Genomic DNA, 15,596 nt, shown 5'->3' with positions numbered 1-15,596 from the left:
GTGCACCCTGGCTTTGTGTGGGGGGAAGGGGTGGGGAGTGTCTGACTCCAAGAGTGGACACTGAGGTTAAGAACCATTGGTCCAGATCAGGAGTGTCGGAGTCATCTGGCCCCATGGGCCAAATGAGTTGCACAGGATGGGTTCACAGTCTGGCTGAGTGGCAAAGAGCCAGCCCCATGAGCCAGATTGGGTCCATGGACCTTCCTGCCCTTTCCACCCCCACGTACTGGCTCTAGTTGGTCTAGACCAGTAGGAACAGGTGCAGCACAGGCCCTAGACCAGTAGGAACAGGTGCTGGATCCAGCATGTAGGGACCCCCATGACACCTCCCTCCCCCTATATCCTTGATCCAGTGTCCAGTGTAGCTGGTCTGGGACTGTTGCACCTGGAGCCCATTCCAAGAACGGTTGTATACAGCACACAACCGGGACAGGCTGTGAACAGAAAACAAAGCAAAGTCAAAGTGTTTCTGAAATTTCAGAGACTTTCATTGCAATGTAAATATGCCAGTACATGACTAATTAGCACCAGGATGTGTTGTAATTACTAATTAGCACTGGGATGTGTTGTGTCTGTACATTTTGAAATGTTAATGCTCTTCAGTATTTACTGGGAGGTGTCTGTGTGTTAGAACACTGTCTGATTACTTTTTTATTCTCTTGGGCTCATAATGGGTTTTTATATATTTTATTTATATAGCTTCTTGCATCCCAAAGTGCCTTACTTGCTGTGAATACCAATGGTAAGATACCATGATAAGTATTACAGTTTGTCACTGTAATACTTATCATGGTGCATAATAAAGTACTATGTGACTGCTATAAAGGCATAAAACATCAAAGTACACTATTTATTTCCATTTTTCAGGTGGGAAAACTGAGGGGGCAATTAACTGCTCAAACTATCAGTAGAGCTGTGAGTTAGAAATTAACTGTATGATCTGGAGTTGTTATTTCATGAATAGTAAATATTCATGACTCAAGTTAATGAGAACAGGAAGGAGAGAGATGTTTTTATTTAATGCCTTATCTAATTAATTATTTTCATGGATACTTTAATATTCTTTCATCATCCTTGGTTTCTATTTTAGTTGAAAGATATGTTCCCAGGTTTTCGATTAGCACTTCCGCCAAAGCGCTGGTTCAAGGATAATTACAACCCTGACTTCCTGGAAGATCGACAGTTGGGATTGCAAGCATTCCTGCAGAATTTAGTAGCTCACAAAGACATTGCAAATTGGTATGTGACTAATTTTGTTTTCAATATACTTAAACTGCTGGTTTAGGCCTTAAGGCTGTAACAGAATAGCTCATCTATGAGCAATATGGTACTGAATTCTGTTGTTAATATGATGGCTTGATCACTGCAGTCAGCCATCATGTAAATGTTATAGCTTCTTTTCATGTAGTAATTATTTGAGTTAAAAATACAAAAGTAAGACTAACTGCAAAGCATGTTTACTCCCAAAGGATTAGCTTTTTGCTGAATACATAATTAACATATGGCTTTCAAAAACGCACTAAAATGTTTGCAGTACATGTACTACACTGCAATCACTCCCTACAGTGTGACTTTTCTTAAATCAAAATAGTTATATAAGTATAACAGTGTATATTTCCTCTTCTAGTAGAGGAATATCTATACCAGCATATAGTCATGTTAGGACCATAGTATTGAATCGCACAACTTCCTAGGGAAGATGAACCCATATTTAGTTGTCATGTATTTCCAGACATTCAAAATTTTCCAGTTTTTACAATGATAAGCACAGATCTAATGGGTCTGTCATGACTTTAGAGACAGGTGCTCTACACTTTACTGACTCTACTTCGTTGAGCTTCATACTATTACAGCTAGACTGCAACGCTGTCTGAGCTACTTAGTTTAACACTAATTGAAGTAGTGCTGTGCCGCACTGCCATCTTCAATGTAAATTATCATCATCGTGCATCAATGGCTGGTATAAGTAAGAACCCTATAAATTAGTACAGGTATCTAGGCATAATTGTAGTAATTCTGTTTATATTGTTTATGTAATATGAAGAGGTGAATTTGAAAAGAACCTTGTTCCTTTGTATTATCCCTGTTTCAGTTAAATGTGAGCTTTCACTAAAAGCAGAGTGAGGTGCTTTCATTTTAGTGTGTTTTGAAAATAGAGTATAGAAAATGTTGCCTGTGCATTCTGAGTGGAAGTCAGCCTTGGTATTCTTTTTAATAGGCTTATCTTCTGGAAAGATAAGATAAGCTTTATTGTCAAACACATAATACTGGCACTTATTCCTGGGACTCCAGTCTCTCAAAAGCTAATGAAATAGTTAAGCTTGCTTCCATCTGAATCTAAATCTTTACTTGCTCATTGGAAACTAAAAGTTCTTTGACCCCTATATGAGTAATCTAGATCTATTTGTTTTTTCATCACAAATTTGTCACCAGGCTTTGGACTGCCTTGTGAAGAGGCCGAGAATTGTATGCATCATAGACTGAATTACCTTTGTTCATCCTAAAAGAAGTCTCTCCTCTTTCTTTCCCTTTGAGACATCCTAGTGGAGCAGAGTGTGTGGGAAGCTGGGACTGTAAATAAAGGGCTTCGTTTACTAGGGCTATCAGGTGGTGCCTCTTGCTAGCACTACATTAATCCAATAGTTGAAAGCCAAAATTTGTGGTACTGTCTAAATTAGCACTAAACATTGTCTCAAGGAACAGGTCTAATCACTGCATTTGGGATTCAGAGGATAATTCAGAGGAAGATCAGATTGAGATCCACCTACTAGGTTTAAGAGGCTCACACAAAGCCCAGGAATGAGGGGGAGGGACAAAGAAGTATAACCTGTTCAGCAGAAGCTGAAACTCTCTTGAAAAGCAGCATCAGCTATCTTCTGCTTCCACCTAATCCTAAAGAGAGCCACTTGTATGTTTAATTTTGTAGGATAGTATTAATATGTGTACTTGCTTTTCATCTTCCTTTCCTGACCATGAGATGTGATAGAGTAGCACCCTCTTGCACTTGGCATTGTTTCCTCTTTCTATCTAGGTAGGCCGGAGAATTAGGGCATGGGGTGAGCAGGGAGGATACCATGCTCAGTAACACTTTTCAGGGCATAACAAGATGGGAAGGCCTTGCAGAGAGGGATTAAGTTGATAGAGGAATCTTCTTTTACTACTTATGACATTAAAAAAGGTGATTAGAGAAATACAGTTTTTCTCCAGTAGCTCCTTCCTCACAGTTCCTATTGCAAAAAAAAAAAGTTGTAATATATGTTTTTAGCACAGTGAAACACCCATGTAATATGCTTTGGTGCATTCCTGATGGGATTAAATTACGATAATTAGTAGTCAACTTTAATTCCTTCTCATGCCTATATGCAAAGATCATCTATAGCAGGGGTGTCAGACTCAGCGCCATGGTGCCCCCCTCCCCCGCCAGTCTCAGGAAGCACCAGTCATTCATGCACTGAAGGGTGGGGTAGGTGAATTGGAGCCCCACCCCCCACCTCTGGAGTCTCCAGTACACCTGCCCCACCTCCAGCAGGGGCTGAAAAAACCTCAAACCAAACTCCATCCACACCCTTTCCCTACGCCCATTCTGAAAATAGCTGGAGGATGGCAGGCCTTGCAGACAGAAGTTGCAGAAGACATTCTTTTTGAAACATCTTGATCTGACACCACATGCAATGAGGGTTCAGATTTTTCACCCAATGGGCCATTTTTGAAGCTGTCTGCTGCCATGCACTTGTGTTTAGTCATGGCTATAGACTGCTTTCTTTGGTCAGATTGGATGAAAATTGTCACTTCTGTCTGCACCCTTTATGACCTTGAGCTGGATTTGGATTTTGGGGTACCTTGCAGGTTGGATCCTGCCTGGAGTATGAAAAAGAAGTAGGAGCAGCAGCTCTTACCCAGAGGATATGGTGGCAGCAGCTCTTGCTCTCACCCAGGGCACATGGTAGCAGCTTCTGCTCCTGCCCTGTACCCCATGCCAAAGCTGGAGCTGCTGCTGTTACATGCCCATGCCATGGTAGCAACTCCAGTTGCAGCATAGATCACGCTCTAGGGACCAGCAGCTGGAGAGTTGCATCAACTGCAGTGGGGACAAGTAAAGCGTCCAGCAGATGACCAGGGTTGTATCACCCTTTGCTTTTGCCCTCCTGCTGCTAGTTGCTGTGTATACTGAGGTCCAGGGACCCCGGATTCTGTGGTAAGCCGTGTTCTCTAACTTCCAGTGGCCTGCTGATAGCCTGGCAGGCTAGATATACACCCTGTGGGCTGGATCTAGCCCAGGGAGCTGCTGTTTGACACCCCTGGTATGTAGCTTTACAATTCAATATAATTTCCCTTAAGTAGGTAGCAAATCATAGGGTTTCTCAAACTGCTTCAGAGAAAGCAAAAGGCAGTACTTTGATAGGTCCTGTTCCAAGTAGAAAAAATTATATAGCAGATTCAGTACTGATATGTAATTGTTATGCTTTTGGTTATCCCATTTCTGTATTTGTCATGTTATTTTAATCCCACCTTTGCTGGTATAATAGAATTACTAGCAAAATCATCTTGTAACTGGATACTTTTTGAAATACATTTGAGTTGAACTGCATGAAATCAAGAGTAAAGATACTGGAGAACAGGGCTATGAGCAGCAATGCTTTCATGTAATAAATTCTTCTGAGAGAGCTGAATGCACTCTCATTCAACAAATCTTAAATCTTATAAGAAAACAATTTATCCATAAAGATGGAGTGTAGCCTCATGCCATAAAAGGACAGTGTTCAAATGGTCAGGCTAATCAAATTGACAACATTCTGTAATATAATTATATTTCCACAAAGTCCAACCTGTTATGGTTGTGTAAGAGTGTGAAATTTTAGAATGAGTTTATTCCTATCAATCATTATTTGGCTAATCCAGATAATAATTTTGGATTAAGAGTTATGTGAATTTAAGTGCTGATGATAAAGAATTTTGTATTTGTAACTGACGATATTAATCTTTTTAAATTCTTTTTTCAAGAGACGCACAAAAAATAAACAATATGCATAATAATTATTGCTCATGCATTAAGGTAAAGAAATACTTAATATTTCTAGGCTTGTTCTTGGCACAGAAAGGACGTGGCACAGAATTTTAAGACCAAAGTATTGACAGCAAAAGTTACCCATGTAATACATTTGTAATAATGATGCAGCGCATCTCTCTTACTACATCAGTGTGACACAATACTTGGTATTTCATTTCTACTTTGTGTGTTAATAAATTGAAAACTTAGGGCAAATGGAGCCCTAATTTGGAAGCATTCCGGATCCAGGCAAAGTTCCATAGATGGCACTGAAGTAGGGACACACCTGAAGGGATCCATTTGCAGGTTCTAGCCTTTACAGAATTTTACCACAATCTCTTTAGTTCATTTTTTAATACTTAGTAACCCACAGAACTTTGTTTTTCAGTATTATTAAAAATGCCTCTATATTAGGTTGTCAGTTGCCCTCAAGAATGACCCTTTATCTGAAGACTGAAAATTCTAATAGCTTCTAATTTAGAATTAGAAGCTTTTAAAATTCTGATTTTTTATATGGCTGTAAAAGATTAAAGGACTTGTGGCATGTGTTAAATACCATTATAGGTTAATATGCAAACCCAATGGATTTAAAGAATGGCATATAAAATCGATCAGTATTAATGGAAAGAATGGGTTCTTTTCACTGATAACAAAATCATTACTCTCTTTTAGGACCCCTACTTTTGACTTTGAATGAATGTCTTTGGGTATTGTTCTTTTTTACACGTGCACGCGTGTAGTGTGTACTTGAATGACGTTTTAACAATATGTAACACAAGGCCAGAACATGTTAGCTTAGATGGTTTGGCATTTGATTAGGTTTTGTTTAGATTTAGTAATAACAGCATTATATTGATAGTAATATGGTTAGTGTGTGTATTATAGGTAATCATTTATATATGTAATCAAGCTATGAACTTTATATTAAGGATAGTAGTATGATTGAATGAATGAAGAGTGTATGGACTGTTTGTTGTGCCTGTGTAAACAAAAGGAGGTTTCCTAAGGTGCTGAATATGCAAAATACCGAACAATGAACTGTTAGATGGATGGCTGAAGAACCAGTCTGTGACCAGGTGCAGAGGGGAGAGGCTAAGTGACAGGATTGAGGAGGAATTCTGCATGTCCTGCAGTTTAGCCTGAACAACTTTCAAGGCTGGAAGACTGACTTTTACGACAGGAGCGACCTTGAGCCAAGATAATGAAAAGAATGATGAGAAACAACATCTAGATACACATGTGCCTCAACTTTGGACAAAGATTTGAAATCCCTATAGAAGTGCGATCCAACAATGCTGAGATGGGGAATTCACACTCTGCAACCTTTGCTGGAGAATAGACGTGTCTGTTCACCCCCATTCCCATCATCTTCAGTGAACCTGGGCTGGCCACCCAGTGCCAACATTGAGCAAGCAAGCTGGTAATTACACATGTGCTTAGAGTGTGTTTGTCTGTGTGAATGATGTGTTTAGATATGTCTTGTTGTGGTTTTTTTGTTTTATGTAATCAAGAAACGCAACACTTTCCCTCCCCCCCCCACCTTATAAGGTCTTGCTCATGATTTGAGCAATTGGCAATTTGTGTAACACGTGCATGCTTTTAAATTTTTTTTTTTTTTTTTTTTTTTCAAATAAAGCCTTGCAGTGAGAGAGTTCCTTTGTTTGGATGATCCACCAGGTCCATTTGACAGCCTAGAAGAGAGTAGGGTAAGTGCTGTATAACATTTACTATAAGAATGACAAGAACAAAACATCTAAATACAGTACATCAATTGTGTGTCTTTTTTAAAGACTGTTTCATTCTAAACCTAATATTTTTTTGTCCTCTGAGAAACAAGATACCTGACTTGATGGACCTGTCATCTGACCCAGTATGGCATTTGTTCCCCTGCTGTTGATGCATGTATCCATAAATGTATTCTTTTTGCTATGGGTCACTGCAGTGTCCTAGCTGCTGGAAACAAGTGAAGTGGGAATGAAGATAGAATTGGTGGCAGAGGTCTTGTTCTGAATACAATCAATCATTGTATAAAGAGTTACTGAAATTTTGAGTCATCGTGTAACAGTTTTCTGGCCTGCATCTAAGTCTGTCACTGTAAAAGTTCCAGGTGGTCAAGATTTTTTTTTTTTACATCAGGCTGTTTACCTTTACATTATTTCTCAAACTTACCGTATTTACTCAAATCCAAGATGAGGTGTCCCCCCAACATGGGGGGCCCCTAGTCTTAGATTTGAGTACATGCAAGCGATAGGGTGGGGGTGCAGCTCAGACATCAACTCTGAGCCCGAGCCGTGGATTGGTGCTGGAGCAGGCTGCCTTCAAAAATTAGATTCAAGATATGGAAAAATTAACACACATAAATTTTCCATTTCTAACATCTAATTAATTGGGGGTCATTTTAAAGTCAGGGTGGTTTTGAGTCTGGGTAAATACAGCAAAGGGAGTTATCTGCAGATAATTCTAATATTATAAAAGCCTAAGTCTGTCTGTCCTTAATGCTTTATTTGCACTCTGATTGGCTGACAAACAGCCAAGCAGAGTGCAAAGAAGCATTCTGACAGGAGGCAGCCTGCCGCCATGATGGTGGAGACGCAAGGGACAGAACGGGGGAGGTGAGGCCAGTGCAGCTCAGGATGTCAGTGGACCCACCTCCCCCTTCACCCCCACTACCCTGCTCCCTGGAGGCAGCAGTGGCAGCAACAGAGCAGATAGAAGGGGGGGGCGAGGCCAGCAGGAGACCTGCCTCCCCGCCGCTCCCTTCACGTGACACGGCTTGGGGGGAGTGGGTCCCAGTGGAGGAAAAGCCGGTCTGCCACAACTGTGGAGGGGAAGCGGCTGCAACAGCAGCTGGGGGAGGGAAGGAGCAGGCCTCCCCCCCTCGGGCCTGGATCCACTCCTCCTCCCTCCCCCGTGTGGGCCCCAAGCCTGCTCCTCCCATCCCCAAGCAGGCCCGACGGGGGAGTGGGGGAGCCGGCACACCATAGTGTCAGTGGTGACCATGGGGCCAGGGGAGGACTGAGCCTGAGCCCAAATGCAGGGGGCAGAGCATGCCTGAGCCAGCGGAAAAGCCGGCCTGCTGCCATAGTGGGGGGAGGGGGCAGCAGGCCTAGCCCAGCTGGCTCCAACCCAACACAGCAGCTGTGGGGGGAGGGGAGGAGCAAGCTTCTTCCCCCCGTTGGGCTCTGGCCTGCTCCTCCCCTACCCCCACCCTCCCGTGTTGGCCCCAAGCCCACTCCTGTTCCCCTGCTACCGCCGGTCAGTCTGGGCCCACTGCTCTTTTCCCCCTCCCCCAGCAGCGGCCCAGCTTCTCCCCACCCTCAGGCCCAGGCATACTCCTTCCTTCCCCTCGACACTGCAGTGGGGAGGTGGGGAGCAGGCCTGGACCCCAGGCAGCAAGAGGGAAGGGGGAGTGGGCCCAGATGGGGGGGGCGTGGCCCAGGGCTCTGTCATCCTTGCCAGGTAATTGGCTAGTTGATTCAAATTGAGCTGTCTTTCTGTAATAAAAAATGTCTCTGTCTGTGAATCAATTTAGTATTGCAGGAATCAACCAGCTCTTCTTTATAGCATTTTTTTTTTGCAGGAAGCATGTTTTCATAATGATTGTCAGTTTGTTTCTGGAGGTAGTCTTAAGTGTTGTTTGAGACCTACAAAGCCCTAAGCAAAGCAGAGTCACTGTTATCCACAACTATTTACAACAGAAGAAATTAAAAAATAAATAATTATCTAAAAACCCTCATAGGTTCAACTGAACTTGTATTGAGACTTCTGGGAGTTGTTTGGATGAGGTTCTTTTAGCCACCCACACTTCTACTTGGAGCCGAATTTCTGATGGTTTGACTCTTGTTGTATTCCGAGGCTTATGCACATATCGTGTCCTGTCTTCCTCCTGCAGCCTTCTCTTGCTACTCTCTCAGCCCTTTGTACAAACCACCTGAGCATTTCCATTTGGGTCCAAGGAGTGTACAGTGCCCTGTTAACTACCCACACACATTTATCATGGCATCAGGGCAGTTGATATTTCAGGCATTTATGACGGCGCACCCATTTCCTTTCCTTTCCTCCACTGGAAGCCTTGCCTGGGAAAATCTGCAGCATTTTATCCTTTTTTGGATACTGTCTATAGGAACATTTCCATATAAAGCTTAATTCTTCTGGCAACAAGCATGTGCTCTTTCGTTCTGATGCAAGCCAGCTCTTTTTCCTTCTGATGTATGTTCCGCTACTGAAATCATGTACCCTGAGGAGCTCACAACTGCTATATTCTCTGTGGTCTTTGGGTCCAATCTCCCGTATCTTCTTGGGTGCTAGCAGAGTCCCCCATCTCCAGCTGGCCTAATAATGTACCTGTGACTCAGTTCTGTAACTAAACTGTGTGTTTCCTTCTTTCAGTGATCCTGTCCTTTGGTCTGTTTCTCTTAATTTTCAGGCACCCCACATCTGTGAGGACCCTCATCCACGTCCTCAGAGTTCCTGTCATCAAAAGGGCACATTTTTAATACCTGTCCCACCATGGCATATCTGAAGTGCACCTTGAAGTAATTTTCCCCATTTTGACCTGATATGTACCTTATGTTGCTTGGGGATAGTCTCTTGGGTAACAATCCCTGACTTCCTATTTACTGAATGCTGCTCATCACTCAAGGAAGTGGCTTCCTATTGCCAATGTTACGGCTGCACCAGTTACTGTTGCCTTTCTAAGCTTTGGTTGTAGCCGAGTTGGTCTAAGAACATAGGCAGGCAAGGTTCTGTGGTTAAATGTGATGTGTTTTATTAGACCAACTAAGTAGTTGGTAAAAAGTTCTTAGGAAGCTTTCGGGCATGGTCACCCTCGCCTTTCTAGGAATTGTTGGAGGACTGCCTGAGCCCACCACTTCCTCACTCCAGCTGTGCTGCTGGCAACCAGTTGAAAATGTGTTTCTTCATTTTCTGTTTTTACCAAAAACCAAATCAAAACAAAGTCATCAGACAAACCACTCTGGTTATTCTAGTTATTTTGGTTTTCTCTTTTTTTCCTTCAATTCCCTCTCATTTCCAGGAACCGATTGACTGCCTGTGTTCTTTATTGTTTGTAAGCATCTGGGCTATTTCCTCCTTCCAGACACTGCTTGCTATGACAGCTGAGTCTCAGGGAACAATTATGTTCTCATAAGAACTTAATCAAAACATCAAACAAAAAAGCCCCTCTGCCTAATACCCTTTCCATTCAAACCTCTCCTTCAGGGTTTACAGGGTTCTCTGTTAAGCCCTTTACAAGGAATACTGACCAGGTCTCAGCTAGAATTACCACAACACACTATTAAAGAGCAGTTTTGTGAACTTCAGAAGTTGCGGTATAAAGCCTTACTTTTTTGTCTCTTAATGTGCTTGTACATAAATCTAACTTCTTATACGCTCCCGAAACTTTGTATATGTGTTACAAAACTAAATAGTACGTATATCAATTAATCTTTTTATCGTAAATACTTTTCTTTTGCAAGAGTAAAATCCATTTAAATAACTTGCTGAATTGGGATGTCTGCCTAATTGGAATGATTGTTTGTGTTTGAACTCTTACAACATGAATTGCATGCCATGTATTAGCACTGGGACCAGCCTTCCCGAAAACAGTTGTAAACAAAGCCACTATTGAACTAACAGTTTGTTTCTAATTACCTTTGTCAGTTGAGATTAATTCCATCCTATCACAGTCCATGGGAATAATTTTAAAACTGGTGTAATGCTAAGTCTGCTTTTTATTGTAATGAATGCAAGTGTCTTTAAAAGTTGTTTTTTTTAATCTGTCCCCAGTATTTTGAAAAGTGTTTTATTCAATTTAGAAATTGCTAAAAAAAAATTGCATATCACCCAAAATATTTTTACAGCTGATGTTTGGACCTGAAAAAATTCTTGATGTGCCTGATATCCTCTTATGAATAACAATGGTAATTTTATTATAGCAATAAAAATTGTGTATCCTTTTACTTTTAATAGGGTATGCAAATGGTTCTCATTAAGTAAATCAAGTGACTGGTTAATTGCCAGTAGTCCTAAGCAAAAATGGTTTACCTCCTAGTTGGATGACTTCATTATTCAGGGAGAGCATGTAAATTATTAAATGAAAATTGCTCGTGATTGTTGGTAGACTGCTATCAGTAATAGAGCAGGAGGCACCATGCCAAGACTTGTTCCACTTTCTGCACTAGATGCATATTAGAGTATACTTTAGGTCTCTGTATTAAACTTGGGAAAAACTGTCAAATTCAGCCGGGTATACACTTTATACATGCTTTTTCTTTTGCTGATTAACATGGTTAAAAGAATAAATTCATTTGCATTCTGTTTGCTGTACGCGTTGTTAATTGGTTGCACTAATTCTTACATCAGGGTGTTTAAAAATTATTCTGTAGTTAGTTGTTTTGCAGCAGTAGTAAATAGCTCAGTAGTTCTCCTGTGTCTGAGTAATTTAATAAAATTACATAAATCCTCCAAGGTTCCTTCTAAATGGCTGTTGTCTTACAGAATTTTTTTTGCGGGGGACTTGTCTTTACAGCATCAGCCTCAGGTCTCAAGACAGACAGCGCTTGTTCTACCTGCACCCTAGCAACCCAGGTTCACAGATGCATTGCAGAACTGGAAGCTTGCCAGAAGGCTGCCCTGAATTTATCCCCTGGGTCTGTTTGCAGGCTTGATTCCAAGCCAAGGGTTTGAGATTGGGAACTGGGGAGGAGTCCAGAGTAGCCTCACAGCAAACTTCCAGTTTTGGAATATATCAGAGATGGACATGCTTGGCCTTGCACTCCCTAGCATGACCTTTTTTTGTATGTTTTGAACTGTTTTGACCAGTTTTGAACTGTCAAGGAAAACTAATGATTAGTGGAATTGCTTTTCTGTTTGGTGTGTACCTATATTTGTAACCTAGTCTGATTTTTTTTTTTTGCTCATACTGTTGTTGTTTCATTTTCAAATTTGTTAAGGAAAAGAATATTTATTTTTCTCCCCTTTCATTTTATCCTCAAAGCAGTAAACTGTTAGAAGGACTTTTTCAGGGTTATTGATTTCTCAAGCTCTGGGGAAAAAAGTGTAAAGACTCACTAAATCTGAATTTAAGTTCTGAGGGGCCTGATACCCTCATCTTCGAGCATGTAGAAGTACTCTGACAACAAGGCCAGGGAACGTGGCTGAAATGGTAACATAGGGACCAGAATTTAGGACTCCCTTGTCACAATCCCTAACCACTAGGCTATAAAGTCTTGTATACACTTTCAATCTATGTTGCACAATGGTACAGCATTTTGTATTTCACTGCCTAAATGCCAGTGATAAGATATAGCAAAAATGTGTGGTGTGCTATATTAAGGGCATGGCTCGAAGTGTTGGTTGTATGTTTTTATAAAGGGCAAAAGTAAAAATGTTCAAACTCATGATATTCAGATAATCTGTACAAAATATAACTGAACTCCTGTCATAATTTTAATATTTCTGAAGGGGGAAAAGAACCCTTTTACCCACTAACTTTACCTTAAATTTTTCTTTTAGGCTTTTTGTGAAACTCTGGAAGAAACTAATTACCGTCTACAAAAAGAACTTCTTGATAAACAAAGGGAAGTGGAATCACTGAAGAAATTATTAAATGAAAAACAACTTCATATAGAAGCTATAGAAAAGAGAATTAGGTACGTGGTAGCTTTTAGGCTTTTTATGAGTTGCTTTTCATAAAGACTGTCTGTGAAGAGCAACACCAATCGAAATGCTTTTCCTGAAGCAGTTCTTTACACTGCCTGCACAGAAGTTCCATCTGTAACACCTTCCTAGAAGTGAATGCAGTGGTAAAGCTGCTTTGAGTTATAGGGAGACTTTACATTTGAAAGGTTTTGGAGTTTTTTACGTGGCAAATCTTATCTCAATTTGTTTTCATCTCCTGTATGTCTGTGTGTTAACTTTGCTGTTCTGAGATGCCTGAGCTACTGCAGCAAATAGACAACTTGCAATGCTACTTTAAAGCTTTCTAAATCAAAGGGAAAATTGGCAAAGTTTCTTAATAAAACTTTGTGGTGTCTATCTGCTGAATTTTGGAGCACACCCAGGGGAGGTGATGTTGGACTGTTCTGTCCTGTAGGACCTACTGAATCAATCATCCTGGACTTCCCTCTGTAAAGAACTAAATTCCTTCAGCCATTTTAAAAAGAGCTTTGATTGTGCAGTACAGCATAAAACAATTGCTAAAGGAATGAATGGTGTTAGATGTATGATTTGATTTCATTCATCAGGGGCTAGATTCAGAAAAAGATTTGTATGGCTCAAAGCAGGATTTGTATGGAAGTGCCTAAATATAGAATTGTGATTCTTGAGTGGGGTGAGGGGTTGTGTCATATAATTCTGAAGGTGCCTAAGTCCTCTAGGCATCTTCCTGTTTGACATGAAAGTTCTGAAAGTACCTAGGTCCACACCCCGAAAAGCACTTGTATATCTAAAAGGTGACTTAAGTGAAATTGAAGTACCTAAGATCTTTTGTGTGATCCACAAAAACATCGTGTAATCCAGGGGCAGGCACTTATTTCAGGTGGAGGGCTGCTTACTGAGTTTTGGCAAGCTGTCAAGGGCTGCATGGGTAGCCCCACCCCCTGACAGGTGCCATGCTCCCTGGTCACCATCTTGGGGTCAGAAGTCTTGCCCCCTGACATTTGCCACCAGAAGTCCCTCAGCCTGGACCCTGTGCTTCTGCAGCCCCACTCTTGGCCCTGCTGGTGCTGGCCCCAAGACACCAGTGTGGCCCCCACACTCCTGCCCAGCTGTTGCTGCATACCCACTCACCCCCCACCATCTGTAGCTGCCATTTCCTCACTTCCCTGCCTGCTGCCATAGCCCTCCAACACCTTGTGGTTCCTGGCTGCATCACTGCAACCACAGGACTCAGCGGGAACTGGCCCAACCCTGAGGACTGGGGCAATCACCCATGATCCTCACCTGCCTTCCTCCTCCCCCAGCCCTATCTGAATTTCCCTCTTAGGCAGAGGGAGGCAAAAACAGCTCCACAGTCCTAAGCCAGAAGTGTTTGCTAGGGAGGAGCTTCCAGTTGGGGGCTGAAGGGGGGGGGGGGGGTTGGGGTTGGGGCTGGCCTTGCTGGCTGCTTGGTTCTGCCACCAGCTCCCCCTAGGTCCTACTGCCCCTGGCTCCTGTCATCTTTGACAGGCAGCCAGTGGCAGACAAATGTTAATTCTGTAAATTTTTTAAGGGCCCCACGGGCCAGATAGAATGGCCTAGCAGGCCAAATGCGGCCCGTGGACTGTATTTTGCCCACCGCTGACCTAACCAGTGGTGCTGGAGAGGCTACAGTGGGGGGGTGCTACAGCAACCCAAAAATTCACCAGAGGCCCCCCCAACCCCTTCCTACCAGTGCTGCTGCTGCCTGCCCTCAGCACAGCCTGGCCCAGCTCCCCCCCGAGGAAGAGCCCAGCACAGCCCACCCACCTTGCCCCACATGCATATCCGGGTGTGTGTAGCAGGGAGAGCACCCCGCCTTGGCTGTGCAGCACTTGCCCCAGCTTCTCCCCACCAAGCCCCCATGGCGAGGGAGGAAGTGAGACACAGGCAATATCAGGCTGGGGTGAGTTGGGCCCCGGCCGAGCCAGGTGGTGGGACAATCGAAGAACTAGGGAGCATGTACCATCCCCCCAATCTGTGTGCAGGGTGGGGATGGCTGCTGCTGCATGCTGATCCGTGCTGTAGCTGGCCTGGGAGCGGCTGATGCCACATGCCTGCTGCAGCCCACGCCCCCTGCCTGCCTGGCGGTGGGATGCACATGGCATTGCACAGCTCTTGGGGCGGCAGGGCTCAAAGCCCAGCACTCAGCAGCAGCCACCTCCATCCCACACACAAATTGCGGGGTGCAGGGGGCATGTGCCCCCAGGGCCTCATCTTGTCCCACCACCTGGTCCGGCTCCTGCCTGTGCCCTGCTTCCTCCCTCACTGCTGGGGCCTCCATCTCCACACTCCCATATCCCTTTCTCCTCCCCCTGCCCTTTCCCCCACAGACTTACCCCTTGTGGTAGCATGAATACTTTATTCTCCCTCTGCCTATGCCACTAAGCTACTTATGTAAAAGGTTGGCACCACCACTTTCTTCTCTGGAAGCTCTCTTTTTATAAAGAAAAACATAAACTGCACAGTTCTTTGAAAGAGGTCTTGAGTGTGGGCTCCTGCAGCCAGAGGATTCTGGATCCCAATTGTGCTTTTCTGAAATCCTGAGTCGGAAGTCTTAAGTTAACAGGGTTGGGATTTTGCCCCTTGTGTTTAGCATTGCTTGGCTTAGTTTGTATCTTTATTAAATGGCTCAATGTGTTTTTTGGGGTTTTATGCTGCTTTGCAGCGAGGGGTACCATTCTTGAGCACCCACCTCTTCTCATGCACTGTACAGAGAGGCTGTACACTTAATCTAGGTTCTGGATTCTATTCTGGGGAACAAGGCATCGAAAAATCAGCACTGAAGCAGGCTGACTTGTACATGCCTAAGTATTTATTGAATCTTCTCAGTGTACATTCCCTAACATTTTTTTAAACATTTCTTGTCCAA

General features: G+C 43.0%; 1 protein-coding gene across 3 annotated transcripts in view; it reads left to right on the top strand.

The window, feature by feature from the left end:
• Positions 1–15,596, top strand: part of SNX16 (sorting nexin 16) — a 40,208-nt gene that overhangs the window by 23,056 nt on the left and 1,556 nt on the right. For all 3 annotated transcript variants that reach the window (XM_090040245.1, XM_090040243.1, XM_090040244.1), the window contains exons 4-6: positions 1,091–1,239; positions 6,684–6,753; positions 12,563–12,699. In XM_090040245.1, the coding sequence (XP_089896371.1) occupies positions 1,091–1,239; positions 6,684–6,753; positions 12,563–12,699 (356 nt within the window). The remainder of the gene's footprint in view (positions 1–1,090; positions 1,240–6,683; positions 6,754–12,562; positions 12,700–15,596) is intronic.

Source organism: Crocodylus siamensis, chromosome 3 (assembly GCF_052110815.1).
Source record: "Crocodylus siamensis isolate JL-2025a chromosome 3, ASM5211081v1, whole genome shotgun sequence".
Taxonomy (NCBI): Eukaryota; Metazoa; Chordata; order Crocodylia; family Crocodylidae; genus Crocodylus; species Crocodylus siamensis.
Note: the sequence above shows the minus strand (reverse complement) of the source record. Positions and strands in the feature narration are given on the sequence as shown.